General features: G+C 35.2%; 1 protein-coding gene across 1 annotated transcript in view; it reads right to left on the minus strand.

Annotated features, from left to right (window-relative positions):
• LOC149549116 (histone acetyltransferase of the MYST family 1-like) overlaps positions 1-18055 on the minus strand; it is a 107669-nt gene extending 89614 nt beyond the window's left edge. Inside the window, exons 1-3 of the mRNA XM_089792557.1 lie at positions 17468-18055; positions 15747-15835; positions 15508-15570 (exon numbers count right to left, since the gene is read on the minus strand). Coding sequence (XP_089648683.1) covers positions 15508-15570; positions 15747-15835; positions 17468-17744 — 429 coding nt within the window. The 5' untranslated portion in view covers positions 17745-18055. The remainder of the gene's footprint in view (positions 1-15507; positions 15571-15746; positions 15836-17467) is intronic.
• Positions 18056-22761: the final 4706 nt, after the last annotated feature.

The following is a 22761-nucleotide window of genomic DNA, read 5'->3' on the forward strand; positions in this document are numbered from 1 at the left end:
GGGTCTCTGGCATATCGAGCAAGTAGTACAGAGATTAGCGGCACCTACGTGAGGAGCAGAATTTCTGTTATTGGAATCTTCAATTTATTCAGTGATTCTTCAGTGATATATTCAGATTTAAGCACGAGCAAAACTACAAGAAAACTTGGCTGCAATTTCGTAAGCTTGGATAACGTAAGGCTTAACATTAGAGCTTCTGAGACATTCAGGGATACAAAATATCAATAAAATAGAGCAGGTTCCTTAATTAGGTTCTAGCTCTTTGAGGAAATTTAAGACTGCAAAAACCAAACATTGGTCTCATATACTAACATGGAAGAAAACATTCATCACAACAGGCTTTGACAGTTTGGTTTTAGGTTTTGAAAAAAGATACAGTCAGATGGTACCATTAAGTGTGATGGAACTCTAGAATTTTGTTTACAGATTTGGCCATTGTCGATCGTATAATAATGCTTTCAAGATCAAAGAAAAGAAGTATCATCATCGAATAAGGAGGCTGTGACAGAAGTATTTTTTCCAGTGGCTTTACATAGATGCCATTGAATGCCTTCCATCAGTAGCACCTAGTTTTTAAGAAAGGTCTGCTTGTGATTCCCGTTATGATTCTTATGTAGCAATATTTGGGAAGGATCTCCAAAAGAAGCTTGGTCACGGACAGTGGCTTGTTGTAGGTGCAGGGACTATTGGATGTGAAGTCATGAAAAATCTAGTATTAATGGGCATTGGTTGCGGCCCGAATGGAGGCATTACAGTATCTGATATGGATAATGTATCGAAGCCAAACTTGTCAAATCAGGTTTTATACAAAATAAATGACTTGGGGAGACTGAAAACAGCCTCAGCATCGAAGGCTCTGCGAAAAATCGATCCTGCAGCCCAAGTACGTGCATTGAATGTGAAGTTCAGTACAGAGGCTGAGAATATATTTGATTCTTCCTTCTTTGATTCAATTTCTGGTGTACTTTCTGCTCTTGACACATCTTCATCAAGACTATATCTTGATACTTACTGTGTGGCATATCAAAAACCAATGACTGATGGAAGCAAATATGGTACCAGAGATAGTGTGCAGGTATTTGTTTCTTTTTGCTCGGAAATGTATGCTTCCACAAGGGGTCCTCCAGAACACAAGGAGACCCCTATATGTACAATTAAGGGCCTTCCGTATGCAAGTGAACATACTCTACAGTGGGCTGTTGAATTATTTGAGAACCTTTCCTAGCAGCACTGGAGCAACGGAAAAAACAGAAGCCTCCTAAGCAAGGATTTCAAATTGCTTATTACTAACTAGTATTTGATAATTAGCATCTAACGTTATTGCATATTGGTGGCAGATGGATGGCGGATGAATGACTTGCACTGTCTGGACTAAGTACGTGCGAAATATGAGGACTTTCTTGTGGCAAAGATGTTCAACCAAATAAAGTTCAACCTGTACAAAAAAAAACCAAAAGCTGGCAGATAATGATGAATAAACGATAAAAGAAGTAGTATCTCAGATCCTGGTATTGGAGGGATATGCATGGACATGGAACTTCTACCTTCTCCAGGGGATCACGTCCGATTCTATAATAAAAAGAAGTTCAAAAGTATGAAATTCGCATTCAAGTTGTGAACGCAAAAGATATAGATACACGTCGATGAAGAATACAGGGCAGGAATAATTAAACCACAAATTATCTTTGGATAAAACTATATCAAACACTTAATATTGGTCAGTTATTAGTCATGATGAGTTACATCATTCCGAAAAGATTAGGAGCCGAATGGTTGTGTCTATTCAGCCACGCACCCTTTCACATTTATAAATATAGATGTAAAAAATCAAGAGGGGAGAAGAGACAATTCATTATTCATATTTTTAAAAAATTTATCGATCCTATGCTCTATGAATGTATTATATTTTCCAATTGGAGGAGAAGCGAATTTTTGAACTAAGCCCGTGGATTTGAGTTAGTGGGTGGATTTTGTGCGACCTGGATATGTTCGCAATAGATGGATCTTCTATAAGGAATGTCTTTATTGTGATTTTATTTCCGACATTGTTATTATTTATTTTGAATTTTGGAGTTTTAAATTATTAATAAGTTTTGTCCTTTATAAATGTTTTTTTTTTGTCTATAAATATTTTAATATTCGGATAAGTGGACTGGGTCGTTATTGCACTTTAAATTAGATAAACATAAATATTGTGAAATATTTAATTATTTCCGTATTTATGTCTAAATTGTCTCTGCAGAAGTTAAAGTGCATTTCAGACTAGTTTAAAATTGCGTTTATATAATCCGTCGCAATTGAATTATTAAAATTGTTTATAGTTTAAATATATTAAACTTTGTAAAATTGTACGTCTCAACTTATTGACTCTGATTGCCCATTTAATTAAGCATTGGTCTTTTACTCCTGATTCATAATCCATATGCTAGCAACTATTTCATTTCTTTCCATTGAGGAAATAATATATTCATTTATTGCAATTATCTATAATAATCACTCTTATTTAATAAACATTCATACAATTATTTACTTTTATTCTTAATTCGTAATTTGCAATCTTAAAGTTTTCAATAATTCTTGCCATTTTGAAAGCTTTTGTTGTATTTGCATTCTAACCAATCTGCTATAAGCATCTTGGATTTAAGGTTGTTGTCCAAGATCAGGTACACCCGCCTCGGTTTTGCAAAGCCGGAAGCGCAGGGGATTTGGATCACATTGATCGATCCTGTCAAATTGACCTTAACCGGTTGGATATCCCAGCATCGAGCAGGCAAGGCTTGTAGGATTCCAATCTGTGGTTTTGGGAACCAACAAAGTGTTTTAGCACTGCTAGACTGTCGTTAGGTAGATACTATTAGGTTCAAGAAGCAGATCAAACTGCCTGGATTACAAAATCAGGAAAGGTACTATGAAATTGCAAGCACAGTTAGCTCAGAATTCAAACTCCATTATAAGAGCAGAAATACTCGACATTTATGGACAGTACAAAGAACTTCCTACCCGAATCCAAAATGATTTATCATTCAATGACTACTTGGATTTTTATCTAGGGCAGTGAAATATGACTGATATGGCAAAAAGAAAGTATCTAAAGTTGGTCCAGGATCTCTTTGAAAACGAACAACACACAGGGGTGGACGAAGAAATTTCGATAGACCAAAATTATCATTTGGATGGTCTTGAAATAGAAGAGCAGACAACTACTAGTGATTTGCAGCCTTCTCACAATTACGTAGAAGATGTTATGCAAGGTACAAGTTTCTTCGTTGGTGACTTGGAGGTGACCTTCATCAAGCAGATTAAGGACATAGATTGCACACAAGGTAATAACAATTTGGAACCTTGGCATCATGAACCATATATTCATGATACTCAAAACATGAATTTAGAGGAACAACCTAAGATGACCCTGCAAGACAACGAATAATTTCAGCAAGGAGATAATGGAATACATGCCTTACAAAATCAACTAAAGATTAGTAAAGATATGGTTGTGGCATCCTTGGTACAATATGACAGTACCCACAAGTTGGTTGAGGAGCTCTACAGGAAGATCCCAAGGGAAGGGGAAGGTGACTGGCCTTTGGTCGATTTACAGAACCTCAAAATAGCCCTCGAGACTATGAAATTAGATTACTTATATCTACTGTCTAACAAGTATTACATTCTTAAGGTTGTTGAGATTTATGCAGCACAGTCAAATGGGGAAAAGGATGAGATTGAGGATCTTAACAAGACACTTAAGTATGTTAAGGAGGCACTGAGTGAAACTCAATCTTCTCTACAGAAAGCAAAAAATCAAATCAAGCTCATGGAACACTCCTGGGAACATGAGAATAGAATGAGGCAAGAGTTCTTCCACGAAGTCATTGACGAATTTGAGAGCATTCAGCAAATGTATGACTTGGATAGCTGCCCCAAACGGTTAAGTAGCAAAACTTCAGAATAATTTCAAATTGTTGACAACCCTTTGTTTGAAGTTGTTGCTGATTGGACATCCAACAATCCTTTTTTTGTATTAAATGAGGGATTATCTCTTGTTTGTCATGAAGAGGGAGAGTTTGATTTCAGACTTTGGGATCCTGGCTCAGATTCTACCAATGAATCCGGATCACAGCATAGGAATGATGAATCAACTTCTGTTGCTTATCACTTGATCTACCCCAACATATTCTCCGATTTCACCCCATTCAGAAGTTGGGTGAATTTTCTTCATTAGCCTCTAAATAGTTCTCGATGGAGTATTTATGTGAGTTTTGTGGTTAGATTCTCAACATCTCTCATATTCATAGCACCTATGCACTTGAAAATTCTCCAAGTTCATGCCAACAATGTGAATTCTGATATCCGTGGGATGGTGGTTTCAGCTTTTAAGCAGCTCATTTCTTACATCATCCATTTAGGTCAGGTCTTCACATTCTATTAGATTATACATGGACCTTGGATATATTTCTATATCATCATAGCAGTGAGGCAGCATAACAGAGTTGAAGATCCAGGTGTTGGCAAATTGTATCTATCGTTGGACGAGGATTTTATTGTGATCCCTTTCAGTTTAAGGCTGATTATGATGATGATCAGTATTGATTAGTTTACAAGCCCAACATTTCTTCGAAGAGTAATATGGGATCCGGGAATTCAGTTGACAGGTGTTTTGTACAGTGGTACCGTGCTTCACAGTTTGGTCGGATTTGTCGTTAATTTGGGCTACTGGATTACCTACAGATTTGTATGGGATCCTTGTACATATTGCTTAAGGGCAAGCAATCTCAAGGAGGGGAGATTTGTAATGTCCCTTCTTTGGGGACATTAGAATTATTAAGAAGGAACAAATTTACAATATTAAATTTGACTATGTAAGCTGGAGATTTATTATTAAAGGTCAAATTAATATTCCATGTGGTCACAAGAGGACGAGGAGGAATATGACGATTTATCATAAAGAAGTTGAAGAGTCACAAGGAATAGGACAAAGGCTAGAGGGAAGTCGGAAAGTCTCAATTTGTGTATTAAAAGGGGAAAGAGACTCATGGCTGGGCATGCTTGATTTTATGATTAGTTCAATTTTCTCTCTGTGAGAGTTTTTAGAAATCTTCAGCTTTCAACTAGTCTGAGGACGTAGCCCCTCGTGCTGGCAGACAATGGACGCAAACCCATTGTCACGGAAACATCAGTTTAGGTGTTTCATTCGCACTTACAGATTCTTATTCTAGCATTCCAATCTGACTGTTAAATCTGTATTTAGGATTGGATTTTTGTGTACTGGTTATTGTATTACTGTTGTATAATACAATAACGTATTTGCAGAGTTGTATGGAAGTTTTTGGTTTTAACATTATAAGATTGTAATGCATTTTCCATATGCCTAGAATTCTGAATATTATTCTAAAAGGAACTGGTTATTAATTATTGAAGAATCTTCTGGTTTAAACATCATATTGTATTCCATTCGACTATTTCTGAGTTTGAATATTATTATTAAGAAGAAGTTGATTAAACATCTGTCGGCTATTGTATTGAATTCGTTTGTGCTGGAATACATCTGCAAGGTTTTAGTTCTGATTATTTTGTTTATAAGAGGAACCAGCAAATATCCGGTTAGGGATATTATAACGAGGCACTCTAAGATAATGTGGGTAATGTTGCTTGTGATAAGGAATTTGAAGAAAAGGTAGAAGAGGGAAAAGTTGAGCGTAGTGATTCCGACAAAAAGGTTTCTATAGGAGAAGCATCATTGTTGGTCTGCCAACAAACCTGAAATTGAAGTTATGTCAGCAAGCAGATATTGGTTCCAGTTAACACAGGTTTCTCCGGAATCTTATTTCTTCAACTTTTTCTATCCAACCTGTTACATCTTCGCTGGTTATTGATTTTAACAGTGTGTCACCAAGCAAAAACTTTATGTTGTACAAATGATCACAGCAACTGCTCACGAAGAGTTACTGAAGGAACCTGAGGAGAAGAATGAAATTATTAAAGAGATTGTTTCAGCATTGAGTGCTTTGGTTTACTCCTATTCTGTTGCTTCCACTAGTTCTGATAGGGACCAATGTAAACTAATTGTGGTGATTGTCAAGGATCTTGCTGAATTCGTTGAATACCTTCTTGCACCATCTACAGAAAAAAAAAATATCTTGTGTCATGTTCTGAGTTGAAGAAACAAGTTGGTGAAGGTCAAGGACTTCTATCCAGTGGTAGTGAACTCTACCAGTACACTCCGTAATGGCCAATTGTTACTGTAAAGATCGAAGAAGCTATGGATTCCATTGAATCAAGAGTGTTTATCACTCCTACAAAATCATGAACGATCTGGATGGTTCTATCAGCAATCAGATTGATATTATACAGCAGAAATTCTTCGCATTACAGCATCAAGATGAAACCATTCTGATTCCTCTTACCAATCTGCAAGATTTATTTGTTCCATGTCTTTCTCTATTGTGTTCTGCTATGAAATTGCTTTGCAGCAATCCAACTTAGTTCAGAGAACCCTTCCAAATGTAGAAGAATCTCTCAGCTCTGTGCCTGTGTCTCTCTCAACTAAATCAGGCTATTGTGGATTGGAATTCACATAAAGACAATTGGATTAAAGAAATTCAACATTTGAAGGAATCAGTTGCATCTGTTCAACGTGAGGCTACTCCACCGTACTGTTCATGTTTCTCTTCCACCCCTTTTCATTAATGGCAAAAGGGAGAGATAATTGTATGGCAAGTTTATTTCTTAGGTTCAACAAAAAGTTTTTTGAAAAAGGTTTTGAAAAATGTCAGCATGTGGATGTCCCTCTCCCTCTCAAGCAGAGTTTATAGTGTTTTTGTTTTTGGCTTGCCATCAATGACAAAAGGGGAGATTGTTTGCCCCTCCATTTTTGAGCTGTCATTAATGTCATATGTAGGAGTTTTTTGTATTGGTTAAGAGTTTCATGTATCAGCTACTAAGTTAGTCTTATTGGTGTTGGTTCTACCGGTATGTGACAACACACCTTTCGTATTGTCTATCAACAGCATCTTCGGCAGGATTTCAGGATCTATCTTCACTTAGCCCAATCATCGGCTAGTCATTATAGTGTAAGCTGACATATGGTTATTACTTTTGTAGTTTCCTACACATTTGATATTCAACCAACAAAGGAAGTTTTTGTACAGATGGTTGATATATATAAAGAAGCGTTTGTACACACTTGAGATATCAATTAATTCATTAAAGTAAAATTTAAATTAGGCAATTTGCAATCATTTAGCATTCATGATAATCAACTAGATCATATTTGTCTGACATCCATTTTAGTCTTCTTTCTCACACTTATTGATCACTCAACAAGGCATCCATTTACTACTCAAAAAAAATGACAAATAAAAGAAATTGAACAGTATTCATCATTATCAACTAGATCATATTCATTTGACATCCATTTTAGTCTTCTTTTTCTGATGAAGGGTGCTCCCCTTAATACCACAACACACAACAAAAACAGAGAAACTACACAAATTGAGAGAACAAAATATGGGCTTCTTAATCGTCGCAAATGTGGAATTACAATATGCAAACCCACATGGGCGCCTTCCTTACAACAATTTGCAAGACAAAATTATGACTATCACCCTGAACTGCCCTAGACAACCTATGGGCCTTCCTTATATAGGCACTTTTATTGCCCAAGAAGGATCTAGACACGAAGCCCTAACCCTTGAGGCCAACCAACCTAATATTATATCATTTCATCACACTTTATTACATAAGATCGGCCCAAGATAATTTACAAATTACATTTTTAGACGGGTCCACTTCTGGAGACCATAACTAACAAACCGTTGACCAATGGGCTATTATAACCCCATTCCAGAATCCTCAGCTATCAATCTAATTTGGTTCATTGCGCAAGCGTCCATCAATTGAGGTTTCACCTCGTTTTGAAGCCATTTAGGCCTTCATCGCTGAACCTAAAGTTTGGATAGCCAAAATTCATACCGAAAATCTACAATAACTGCACCAATACATATGATATGACAATAAAACTCATCCAGCAAGTCAATATGTCAAAGATGAACCTCCGTATATGAGATTAGAACAATCTGAGCATGTAATACAAACTTACTAAAACTAGCAAGCTCCCACAAATAGCAACTTTGTATAGGAATAGCACTTATTAAAAACACAAAAACAGGAAAATTGGAAATAGAAGTATTTTGGGTGATGCAAGACACCCAAGATGCTCCTGAATCATTTTCACACTTATAGATCACTCGACAAGGCATCCGTTTACTACTCGAAAAAAATATGACAATAAAAGAAACTGAATAGTAACTATGACTTTCTTATAATAGAACATGGTGGAGCATATTACAAATAGAAACACAATCAAATACGAGTTATGGTATGACTCAACCTAACACAATCATTTTGCCAAGAGTCCACAAGTTTACTTTTGAGAGTACACATTAATGGGAAGTAGAACTCACATGTATTTGGAACCCACAATGTGATTGGATCAACCATTGTTCAAAATCACACTAATAAGAGGCCGATATAGCAGAAAACTAGCAAGAAAATTCAAGGTTTTTGCACCAAAATCCCAGTCGAGAAGTTGGTGCTATATCAACAAGAAAAGGCCAACTTCTCACAATAACTTGATGTCTTCTCGTGCACACACAAGTGAAAACCAGGAAGCATAGCAGCAATAGTTACTTCAATTTTTTGCATTCTAGAGTACTTGAAAGAGAGAAGGGTTGTGGAGGAGAGAAATAGTGTTCAAAAGCCTTGTAGAGCGATTACAAGTGGATTTGAAGCTAAATGGAAGATCTTTTCAAGCAAACCCGGATTAACAAATAAGTATTCTAAATTATTTTTCTTGAGTTAAAAATTGGTTTGTGTTGCCTTAGTTGCATATAATGATTGAATCTCTTGAATACCATTTGCAATGTTCTCTAACACAATTTAGAGTGTAATGTCTAATATCAAACACCATACATTTGCAATTTACCCAAAAAGATCATAATTTTCTAATTAATTTCATAACCTAACACATTGTTATTTTTTCTTTCAAGTTTCAGCTTGTGTTAAAACTTATAATCTAATTAGTTTGTTCCTAAATATGTTTATTAAATATCTAAATTTTTGGCTTCAATTTGTTTTTTGTATGTGCAGGTTGATTTACATTAATTGGCAAATATGGTTTCTTCTACAACTGGCTCAGTTGCAGCATATGACAATGGTTCCATAGCTGCATGTCCATCTGGATTTGTAGGCACGTGCCCTAAACGGGCTAGAGACAAGACATTGAAATATGGCTTCGAAGGAATCAAGTATAATACTGTGATATGTATAAAATGTGAAAAATAAATTCGTGGAGGCATATCTCATTTGAAGTACCACCTTGCTGGTATAAAAAAGCATGGCACAAGGGTTTGTGATGAGACCACTGAAGAAATTTTTTTAAAAATGCTTGCCATGCTCAATGCCCAAGAAGAGAAAAAGTTGAGAAGGGAAAGGGCTACATTGGCCATGAGGTCAACCATTTCCGAATTGCAAGGTATGTCTCTATTAGAATTATTTATTATTTTCTACTCTCCATTATTAGTTTGGACTTTGGATGATGCTAAGCCAATGATCATAATGAAATGATGTGGGTTGTGACTAGGTATCCCACTCAACCTTGATGAAGAAGCAACAGTTGAGGGCATAAAGTGAAACCAGTTGTAGAGGAAGAAAGGAAGATAAAAAAATATATCTACAATCACCCTTTGGGTCCTTCACTTGATGAGAGACTTCACCCATGACAAGGACTTGATTAGACCCGCGGTCACATGACAATTTTTTTAATGTTGCAAAGTGTTTTTCTTTAACTGAATCCTTTGAAAAAGATGTTTGTGAGTCCACCATGGCTAGAGTCAAGTTATTCAAAGAAGCTCGCCAAAGCATTGCAAGCATTGTCTTTGATAGCCACTTTTTTAATCTAGCTACAAAAATTGTGGAAGTAACTTGGAAACTTCAAAATTTGAATGTTTACTTTTTTTGTATTCATTAATCAAGTCTTTCATTATTGATTTATAACCCTATTCTCCAATTAATAATGGTTTTCTACATTTCAATTATACGTGGTGAAGCCCTTGGTTGAAGTTTTCCGCTTGGTAGATGTGGACCAAACCACAATGGGGTCCCTTTATGAGGTCGTCTTTGGCTGTAAGAAATCAATACAAGGGGAACATCCTAAAATTTCAGCCCATATGAGATATTTTTGATAGAAGGTGGAGCAATCAGCTCCACCAATCCATTCATGCAGCAGGGTATTTCCTCAACCCTCATTTCTGCTTCTCTCCATCGTACGAGGATCACAATGGAGAGGTCATGGAGGGGTTCAATGAATGCATGCAGAGGATGGTACCTAACATTGCAGTGAGAGACCTCATTAAGGCCGAGATGGAAGTGTATCAAAATGCAACGGGCAAGTTATTCTCCTCAAAAATGGCAATGAGAGGTAGACACAATCAAACCCCAGGTACAATATTTAGAATTTGGAGTCTTTCACATGCATGATAAGTAAATAAATACTTAGCTACAAAAATTTGTCCTCACCTTTCTTTCTAACTCTTTAACATTTATCTTGCAGATGCTTGGTGATGAAATTGGGGTGGAAATGTCCCAAATCTGTAAAAACTTGCCCTTCACATCGTATGTCAATCATGTAGCTCATCCAATTGTGAATGTAATTGGCACTTATTCAAATCCATTCAGACAAAGAAGAGGAACAAGTTGGCACAAAAACACCTAAATGACCTTGTCTTTGTACAATATAACCTTAGGTTGTGCATAAGAAAGGTAGAGTCATCACTAGTTAAGCCACTTGATCTGGATGACATAGATCTTTTTGGTGATTGGCTAGCACAAGAGCAGCCTCCATTGTTCACAAAGAATGACATATATAATTTGGAGAGGCAAGCTATGGAGGAGGGTTTTGCACTGGGATTGGACAACATTCTGTTGATGCGAGTTTTGTATCACTTACATAACATATTAGCAATTGAACATTTGATACGGAGTATCAAACATACAATTCCTCTCTTGAAAAGTTATTGCTCATGGGATATGAGAATAACTCCAATGTTCCTTACTCTTGTGGATACTCGCTCAGTTTTATCGATGTGATTTGTTTGTAATCACGTAGGTGGCCTTCCGCTATTCATTCAAGGATGACTTGGACTTTGGTCTAATGATGGTGATGGTGATGGTGATGGGTTTGTGAAAGCTAAATGATGTTGATGGAAAGTGATGGTGGTGGAGGGTGGAGGGTTCTTTCGACTGGTGTTTTTCTAACTTTCTTCTCCTAAATTCTAAGTCCTAAATTTCTTGCTATCCTACTCTTACTCCTATGGATGGAAGACTAGCAAATGGATTGGGATCAAACCTAATGATGTTGATGGAAAGTGATGGTGGTGGAGGGTGGAGGGTTCTTTCGACTGGTGTTTTTCTAACTTTCTTCTCCTAAATTCTAAGTCCTAAATTTCTTGCTATCCTACTCTTACTACTATGGATGGAAGACTAGCAAATGGACTGGGATTGAACCTAATGAAAGCTGACCAGCGGCCTCACTTCCACAGGTGCAATGATTCAAAGGAATAATAAACTAGTTTGCCACACAAGGCTTCCCAACAAGCCGCTAGGATGCTAGTGGTCTAGTAGTGATCCCTATCAAACACCTACTAATGCTACCATGCAACTATCCATCTACTTTACTCTCACTTAAACAACTTGAAATGAAATTTGCTTCAACAACTTGAAAAGAAATCTAACTATGTGGAAGTAGAAAACATGCAATAATACCCAATGTTCTTAATCACCATGCAAGTCACAACAATGAAGAAGAGAGCAATTTTGGTATTATCTTAGCAACAATTTCTCCAACACTTTACAAATGAGAGCAAATGGCCTTATCTAGGGGCCAAAAATACAACAGACGGTGGAGATCAAAACAAGATCAACGATCCAGATTAGATCCTCAAAACCCTAATTAGGGTTGCCACCCCATCGGCCAATGAGAAGCTACCACCTCATCAATGGACCAATGAAAAAAGTGCAAAAAGTGGCAACCAATGAGAAGGCACCAAAATGGTGGCCAATCAGAAATAGACACTTGTCCTATTCTAGAAGAAAGGGAAATTGCCACTTGGGCTTACATCAAATGATCTTCTAATATAAATCTTCCCTTTTCTTTCATTTTCTTAGCTAAGGCGATCAACTTAGCTAGCCTTTCGTTAACTTCTTCCATAGGAGGACAAGGTGTGTGCTTCGCCCTAAGTTCCACTCACTTCACCACACTGCTTGCTGCTTGTAGCATCTTTTCATGATCCTTCTCATATTCTTTCTCAAATCCAATAAGAGCATTGAGAGAGGAAAGGGTGCTTAGATGTTTCTTCTTGATGGCAACCTTTTCTAGCTCATCCAATCTCGATCCAAGTCTTATCTCATTGATATACTCTTCTCTGATGTCTTCAAAATCAAGGGCTGCTCCGTTGTCACCCATCATGGTCGTAATGGAAGTGTCGATGCCTGGGTTGTGATGTGCAACTGCCTTTTGTATATCCTTATATTGTACCGCCATTAGTATCGGTTATTCGCCTCATTTTCAAGAAGAATATCCTCTTTGTCTTTCTTAGTGTTTGTAAACATCCTCCATCTCGTAACCCTATTACGAGATGGTAAAGTGGTGGACAATTAGAGTAGCAGAACCAAGAAAGGCAATCCTTAGACTAGAACGAAAGAGAGAAATCCGCTTAAAAACCCTTTTCAACTCTAAATGATTTGAAATTAGCTTTACCAATAGCCAGGGGGGATTGTCCTTCCTTTAGTCTGTCCTTCATCTGAAACATGTCCACTACATCGATATTGGTGTCGGTTATTCACTTCATTTTCGAGAAGAAGGGTGTTTTGGGCATCATATTCTCTTTGTCTTTCTTAATGTTTGTCCGCTTGGGATTCTTGCTTGCACTAACATCCTCCATACTCGTCACTCTATTACGAGATGGTAGAGTGGTGGACCAAAAGGCAAGTAGAACCACGGGAAGCAATCCTTAGACTAAAACGAAAGAAGGATGTCAGTTTAAGGATCCCTTTCAACTCTAAATGATTAAAATTCACCTTAACCAATAATCGTACAGCGACTTTTCGGAATTAGGACTAGACCTCAAGAACTTCAAATCCACTTGCAAATCAAAAATTTATCATGTAATTCACCTCCAAATAAAATTACCCAACCTAGGGCAAAAATCGCAACTTCTTGCAAAAATCAGAATTTTATCTCCCACAAAATTCGACTCCCAAAAAATTCGGCTCCCACAAAATTCGGCCTTCCACAAATTTCATCAAGCAAGAAGAGTGCAGATCTGCTCTTGCAAAATCGCCAACACCCTAAGAAGGAGAAGTGAGAAGTGAGGAGGAAATGGGAGAGAGGCCTCCTCTTATACCCAACTTTCTTACTCCCCCCAAGCTAGCCGACTTGGACCCTGGAAGAAAAAAATAATAATAATTAATGCAAAATTATGACCCACAATTAAATAGTTAGCTAAATATTAATTTTGCCAAAATGAAAATTGCTTTTTTAAATTGCCAATTAGTTTCAATTTGCAAAAAGAAATTAAACAATGCCTTGGAGATGTTAAATGTTTCCATTTAATGAGGATTTAGTAATTAATACGTCATTAAAATCGGATTTTGGCTAATCAAAAGCCATTTTTTCAATATTAAATTATCAATTTCATTAAATGGCAAAAAAGTTTTCAAGGTAATTTAATCCATTTAAAGCCAAATTTTGCAAATTTAATTCTAATCGATTTACTATTTTAATTCTAATCGATTTTGCTAAGCAATTTTAGCATTTTAACACAAATAAAATTATTTCTCTAGGGCCTAAAAATCGATATTGCAATTTGGCTTCACCATCACAAAAAATAATTTTCTTCACCAAAAAATAATTAAGATAATTCAAAAGACCAAATTTAACAAAAATTTCATTTTTTGAAAATTATCCAAATTTATACAATTATATCCAAATTTTCAAAAGAAAATGTCTAAGTACGAAATTCACAATTTTACCCTGCCAAGTTGGAATTAACTTTGAAATTTGTTCAGCCTAAGGATGGAAATGGTGGCTCTAGAAAATCAAGTTAAAAAAATCGGGTGAAAATAAGTTAAGTCTCTCCCATTGGCCTGAAAGTGTCCAAGGCTCAAAATTCTCGAAAAATCAAAATTGTTGGACAATCCAAAAATTTGCCGAGGCGATCAAAAAAAGGGGGGTCCCCAAAATTTTGGGGCAATGGTGTGAAAACCTCACAACACATTCAAGAGGAGGGCAATGAGAGTGAGGACACTAATAGTGACGATAGTAGCAGTGAGGATTCAAATGATGAGGAGGCATTCCCAACGCTAGCGCCCGCACCAGCACCAACACCATCTACATCACATAGGACTGCTAGGGCTACAGTCGCTAGACCCCCTCCCTCTCCCATAGTTTTTACTAGAACTATTGGATGTGGGAAGAGGAAGATGTAGACTAGTTTCATATTGTATTTGACATTTGTATTTGCTTATCTTTTTACAAAGACAATTTGGTATTTGTAGTTTGCTTCAGAGTTCAGAGTCTCTAACTACATCGTCATTCCACAGGAGGATGTGATTTTGTCACTTATTGCATTTATATATATCTTGATCAAATTGTATGGTTTGTTTACTCATTTACTGACTCATTAGATGCATCTACTTATTGAATTTTGCAAAAAAAAAATGCATTTCTTATTAAATTTAAGTCATTTTTAAAATTCCCGATATTTTCCCGAGAAGTTACCGATTTCTCTCTAATATTTGCCAAGAAAACTTTTTTTTGCCTCGCCAATAAGTGGTAGAGAATGATATTTTGAACTATGGGATCTACTATAATATCATCAAAAGAACAATGCAATATATCTAAACTCCAAACACATATAAAAAAAGACGAGCACACAATTCAGATCAAATAAAAACAGATTGAATGCGTACTCTCAAAATGCAATGGCAAAAAATATTGTAATATTGCTCATTGTAAGCCTATTCCAAAGTCTTTCTCTCTCACAATGACAGAATGCCAATTCTATGGCTTTGTCATCAAAGCAAACAAATTCATGCTGAAAATGGTGAATTGTCAACCCTTTATTATCAGGCCAATCAGATATGTTTCAAGACCATAGACGAGAAAATAACTTTGAATTTCATGAGCTCAATGCAATACAACCAGGATTTATGTTTCCTAATACCAATTAATTTTATTAGTTCAGCAAAGCACTCCACGCCTTCTAGAATGAGCAAAAACATGAAATTAAAGCATAAATCTCGTGTTCTAGCAATAAAGAATTCTGCACTTCACTTGAATATTATAAAATACAATTCTTCCAATCCAAGAATATGAAAGAATTTCTCAAATTAATCTCCAAATGAACCTTAAGTTGCTATTTAATTATAAATACGTATATCACTCATTCGTACCTCTTCAACATGTGTTTCATCAATTTTACGTTTTTGATGACGAGTCATCTTCAAGTTTCCACCCTGTTAAAAAGAAGCAAAAACGAATATTCATTTTAACCAAATAGAATTACATAAGGACCCTCTAAATTGAAAAGAAAACCCACGATGATAAATAAATAATATAGAAACTTGTGCTGGGTGCTTGAGAAACCAGTCCATATCAACTAAACTTCAGATGCATCTAGCAACTAACATACTTTGTCCTCAGTTTTTTCATCTGCGTCAGCCTCTACAGACTCAAGTTCAAGTTGCTCAATCTTCACCCACTCGTCAAGCCTTCTATTAACTGCAGCCATAGTATTTTTATGTCAATTGTTTAACACACAATATTGCCTAAAATATTTAATATTCTTTGACTATGCATTGAAATATAAGAGAGAAGTATTTATATGCAAGGAGCATTTATACACACATTCAAACGCCAAGCTCTTGTTGATGGGATGACTGATTCATTTTCAAAATACAATCAAAAATATTGTGTCCATCAATTCTTATGCCTAACCACATATTCACATTAAATATGCTTAAAACAAAGCCTGAAAAATGATGATAAGTCCACAAATGCATTTGAAAGTTGAAACATTATATGTTGTATGAAGGCTTTCTCTAACCTTACATCTATTTTCCTCTTATCTTCTTATGTCTACATTATCAAACATGCATGTGTAAACATTTCATAATGAATAACTTGAACATTCCAACAGAGGATGAGATTCCAAACCAAAGTTTAATCAACCAAAAATTAGAATTACATGTGCGCGTACATATATGTATGTATGTATAGTCATTCTATACATACATAAATATATGTGTGTGTAGATTTATATCATGTAATTGTGTATCCAAATTAAACAAAGACCTGCAAAGGTCATATTGTCATTACAGTTTACAATTCTAATAAGAAAGCTGGATTATGATTTAACTGCAGCAAGTTGTTATCTGTTTATGATTTTAGCAGAATTAAAAATAAAAACTTAAGAATGCTGGAGAATTCATATTTGTTTCGATTTGTGTGTGCATATTCTGAATTGCCTGCGTGGTTCATGGTTTTCAATTTGACCCTCAACCATGAAAACATAATAATGGTTCGTCAATCGTTATATGCAACCTTTTGCATAAGCATCTATTTGCAAATATTATTAATTTATCGATGATATTGTTCATAAAGTCAAGGTGCAGCTTTATTTGTTTCTCTGTATGGAAGGTGGGTTTATAGACCCCAGTCCGACAAGACATCAATTTAGTAGTTCGGAATTTGCATCCATCTATATATCTGTACAAAAAGCTCGAACTTCACATACATAAAGTATTCATACTTCTCTCAGAGGCATTTAACTCTAGGAGCAGGTTCCCATGCTGCTGCCTAGCTTATTTCTGCTAGCTTGCAACAGCTGCTAAATTTTTTGAGACATAATTTGTGGAGCTGATGGCACCATGCATGGAACATTTGCTGCTTATTTTTAAGCAGTCTTCTTAAATATTATTTAACATCAACTTGTTAATGGTATTTCTTGCGAGAAAATATATTAAGGAAAAATTAGATTCAAATAAAAAAGTGATTAAAAAACACAGTCAAGACGTGTGCTTTCTTCTGCTTATTTTTAGGCCCCTTTTTTCCATTGCTTATTTCAAATTTTAAACCTTATTTTCAAATTTTAAGCAACAGCTGCTCCGATAATAGCCAAAGATTCTAAATCATCATTTGCTTGATTCTAAATTATCATTTCCTTATAATTAAAAAAATTTAAGCAGAAATTAATCTTAAGCAGCCCCGGTGTGGACATCGGGTATGTATTATGGATTGACTGTGTATAAAATCTAGTTAATACCAATTAAACCCCTGGAAATTGAAAAACCTAAACGTAAGAAATCTACAATCAAATATACATGCAAATATGGAGGTAGTTAAAGAACTCACACTCAGTGTAGTGAACATAATATTCGTAATCGTTAGGTCCGCCAAATGGAATCCTCCGACGTTCAATAACCTTGACAGGGTGGAGCTTGGAATCCCTCCATCTGCATTGGGCACGAGTGCCAACTTCAAGAGGCAGGGGGCACACTCTTCTCCTCTTTGAATTGTCATTGCCTCCGTTATTTACAGCATTTTCCGTTTTAATCTTGTATCTCATTAAATCCTTTCCGTTATCATACCTCACATCGGCGTTGCCGATAGAGTCATTCAGAGATCCCATGATCAACTAAACCCCGGCAATCGCGAAACCCTGATATTGATTAGGGTTTAGTTGCTATTAGAAACCTGTAAATGATCTTTTCCGCAAAGTGGTCCCCCTTTGGCTGAATGCTTTCTTATTTGAATATATGTACAGGCAAAGAGATGATGAAAGAATAACAGGCAAACACATAAATTCCCAAAAAATAGGAATGTCTTCAACAGCGTTTGGAACCACCGAATTGTGCCGGAACCTGAGGTTTTGGCAAGACCGCGACGATCTTCCAGATGTCTCTATAATCTAATTAGTATTCGTGAACTACACCAAAAAACATATATATAATTCTAAAAAATCATTATATAGTCACACCAAATCTTTTTAGCTACTTTGTTTTTTTGTGCGAGATACTATTGCTTTCATTCAATTTAATTTTTTATTAATTCAATTAGAATTTAAAAGATTGTTGGAAAAAATGTTTATATTTTTTTCTAATTTTTTATTATTTTATAAATCACACTTTTCATTTATTCTATTGGACTATACTATTTTTGGTTGGAAGAAAATTCAATTTTCTTTAACAAAAATATAAATATTTTACAACTCTATCATGCATTAATTACAACTTTATCTTTTTTACATTTGTGACAAGTTGATTAGATTTTTAAAAAAATAATTATTTGTATCTTCCACCTCAAAAAGAATGTATAATCAATATTAATTATCACAATCTACTTTTATTAGCAAGTTCAAATATAGAATTAAATGTTTTATATATCTTATTTTAAATATATTTATTAGTTTTACATTGATGTTTATTTTTGTCAATTGTAAAATGTTATTTCTTTAAATTTACACTATGTTTTACTAGCTACTATTTTTACAATCTTGCTCTTATTTTTTTATACTATTTTACAAATTGTAAAACTAATACTACCTCTCTAACTTACTAGATATTTTGGTAGTTTGAATAGCATACCATTCTCTCTTTTAGCTCTCTCTTCGTATTCTTCCTTTCTAACTGTAAATCTCTATTTTCCTTCTTTTCCAATTATTGGTAGGAACTTTGACGCATTGCATCTCTTGTTTTTTATGGAGGTCATCCACAAGCAAGTTTTAGGTACCAGATATGAGCCCACGATTTCGGCCTCATTTCTTATGATGTCTTCGAGCCTTGCACTCAGCAAGACTTGATCCCTGGTGGGCTCTTTGTGAGTCATTCAACTTCACCAGTAAACCAAGGGTAGATGGCAATTTATTATATTTTTTTTTTATAAAATTGGTATTCTAATCAGTATTCATGAATTAAAAAATTAAAATAGTAATTTCAAATTTTAAAATTTAAAAAAAAAAAATTGTATTTTTATTATTCAATAATATTATAATTAATTATATAATTTTATAAATTAAAATTTAATTTAATCTATGTAATTATAGTATATGAATTATTTTTCATATGTATTAATGCGGTTTGTGGTGTTGAGGTCCTATGAGAAAGAGTAAATGTAAAATTGCAGTCTCATCGACAAGGGTAGGATAAACTGACATGCACCTAATGGTTGGAAATGAGCTTTGTAATCCTAAGGATGAGGCCTCAATTCCTAGCATTATAAGAAAAAAGAGGAAAAATCTTCCCCCTTAGCTAGAAATCAAATTAAACATCAAGGAGATTATCAACGAAGAGGAGGAGGAAGAGATGGAAGAGACTAGTGAAAATGAAAGCAGTCCGAAGTGGTCCCATAGATTCACAGCTTGTTCCATAGAGAAAAGAAAAATGAAAACTTTGGTTGAGTATGATACTGAGGAGGATGAGGAGTGAGGAAGTGAGAAGAATGATAAAGAGGAAGGGAAGACTGAGGGGCTAATAAATAGGGGTAAAGGAGGCAGAGATGAACACATTGGATAAATTTATTAAGGACAACTCCACCCATATTTTTGAAAGTATAAAAATAGGATTGATTGACCTAACCCATAAAATGATGATGGAGGAAGAAGAAATGAACAAACATAGTGTTGGACTAACTGCCAACATTCCCCATCGGGATTTGTGGCATGGCTTAACCACTTGATGTGTTTTATAAGTCTAGTGGTTGTATTGGGCATTGACAGGTTGATCTTTTGATTGAACAACCCTAAATTGTAATAAGTAGTATCAGAGCTTGGTCACAGGTTCGAATCTCCTCAAGTAACACTAAGGAGTGGATTGTTGGACTAGCTACCAGTGTTCCCCTTCAAGATTTGTGACATGGCTTAATTGCCTCTTGTGTTCTATAAGTCTAGTGGTTATATCAAGCATTAGTAGGTTGATCTTTTGGTACAATGACAACCCTAGCTTGTAACACCTAGGACAGTAGGAACCTGTAAAAGTGACAAATATATAGCCACTATAAAAGAGCACGAAAAGGTTAAAGTCAAAGTCATAGATATGATAAAAAGTTGGGGAATGTCTCTCAATTTAGCCCGAGAGTCATGCACAATTCCACCACCTATCTTTACCTAATGCAAAAAAAGATCTTAGGGAATGACAATGGGGATGAAGGAAGCTACAAGGAACTTTAAGTTCCTTGCTAACAACTAGTCTAATGTTCTTGTGCTAGTTGGTTGCAAATTAAGAATAATTGTTAGGATTAATTTCCCTTTGGTTTCTCTATTAGCATTGTTTATGGCTCTGGGTGGCCTTATGCTAAGACTTTATTTAGAGTTTAGATAGCTTATAGGACTATGCTAAGACTATTTCTAATTTGGATAGTTTACTAGACTACGGTTCTAGAGCTAAAACTTTTGTTTGTATTGTATGGTTGAATTGGTTTAGTTTTTATGCATGTGTGTCAATATTGTGCACCTATGTAGAAACACGACACAATAAATAAACAATTAATTTCATTGGCTAGTAAAATCAAACAAAAATAGTAGAGAGAGGCATATTGCTTCCTAGTCACGGTGATTATTATTTAATATTAGTAGCCTCAAAATGATGCAAATTAGATTAGTGAATATCACACATGAAAAGGAAAGTTTCATAAAAATGCATCTACATGAGTGCAATTGAAGAGAATTTGATAAGCTAGAATGAGGAATTGATGTACATGTTGATGTTTCAAACTATTGAACAACGAAATGCTCAATATCACAGTGAAAATACTCATACAATCTAAGGATTAGCCAAATCCTAATAGCAATTACATGAATAAACCACTATGACCCAACTTCAACAAAACCAAAGAATGGTTTCCTACTCCTTTAGCTCTGCTAAACCAAAGCGGGTATACCTAGGGATGATTCTAATGCAAACTGTTGTGTAGAGATTCTTTTAGTTTCATTATGATTCTCATCTATTACCCACTAACACATGAGCAGTTTACTTCACTTCCTTTAATGTTCTCAAACTTGTATGCATCCCTGATTAGCAGATCTAGTCATAATTCTCCTAGGATTTACAAATATTCCTAGAAATAGCAGCTACCTAAGACTCAAAGAATAGATATAAACGAGTAGTGACCAGCATTTATAACTTTGAACAAAATGGAACGAAAAATGATTTTGATTTTATAATTGGTTTGATATGCAACAGCAAAATTCATCCTTGTTCACTTCTGACTTATGTGACCAGTGCCTTATCCATTGAGCAAAAAACTAACTATTGGCAGGAGATCTAATTCAAATAACTTGTAAATGAATTAATCAATTGTAATCACCCCTTCCCATTTTTATGAATTATCCTTTTCATAAATTCATAAACCCTATTGATTTACTGAAGCATTTCTATAATTCCTTGAATTAAAAGCAACAATGAACTCAGTATACAACCCATCCAGATTGCATTAAATCAATTTAAACCTTATTTAAATGACTTCAAAGCAAATAAACACATAAAATGGAGACAAGAATTGATGACACAAATATAGTGCAAATACCCTTTTGTATTATCCTTTTACATGACTAATACAATGACCAATAGGAATCAATTGAAAAGCCCATAATAGATTGCTTTTCCTGTCATTTCAATATGTTATCAAAGAGTACAATTAGAAGCAAACTCAAATACACCTGTATACTATTGGACCGACTAAATGTACTTTTCTTGAGAAACACAAAAATTCTACCAGTTTCGGACCATCACATTGCCTTGAAAACTCATTTATATAGGCATGAGTTGCAACAAGCAAAGGGCAGATGTGATTGACAGGTGTCCTTCAAAAGTTTTACATACACCCATCACAACAAGACAAAACTACGAATAACAGAAAGACTGGTACACCGAACATTCCTTTGTGGGTCCGCTTTTGTTATTCCCTTTGGAAAGACAAAAATATTATGATCGGATTTCTTTAACATTCTAGTTCTTCAGGATAGGTGGCCATCAAATGTGACAGTGATGAGTCATCTCCTGCTACTTGAGGATCCTCTTTGTCTTTATCATCAGTGGCAAAAGTGGCTTCCACTTTTGTACTCTCTTCTTTATCATCAGTGGCAAAAGTGGCTTCCACTTTTGTACTCTCTTCTTTATCATCATCCTTCGCCTCATCACCTTCTTTTGTTTGTTCTATAGACATAAAATATTCCTTCCACTTATTGTTGGTAGTGTCCTCCGACCAGTCAAAATTTAGAACTTCTCTTTGTACAGTTACTAAAGAATTTGCATTTGCCTCTATATCAACAAAATCTTTTCTGATGGAGTTATAGAACATCTGTACTTTTACCAACTCCTCATTTGTCATTTCCCACAATAAATGGCTCATTTCATTTATAACCTTATTTATTCTCTCACAGAAGGCTTCATCTAGCTCCCTCTTCCATTCTTCCTTTTCCTTTATTTTATCAACTATCTTTAGAGCACAAGGGAATAAATCAAATTTTTTCGCAAAATACTTGGAAAAACAATTAGTTAATCTTCTATAGAAAGAATCTTGCTTATCATCAAAACCTTGCAAATTATTTAGTAAATCAAAAATTCCTTCTATCTAATGATATGTTAGCTGAATAATAGATATACACATAGCAGTGATATCTGAGCTTCTCTCTGTCCACTTCTATACAATGG

The sequence above is a fragment of the Cupressus sempervirens genome, chromosome 7 (assembly GCF_028749045.1).
Source record: "Cupressus sempervirens isolate cs-2001-9-10 chromosome 7, ASM2874904v1, whole genome shotgun sequence".
In the NCBI taxonomy this organism is placed as follows: domain Eukaryota; kingdom Viridiplantae; phylum Streptophyta; class Pinopsida; order Cupressales; family Cupressaceae; genus Cupressus; species Cupressus sempervirens.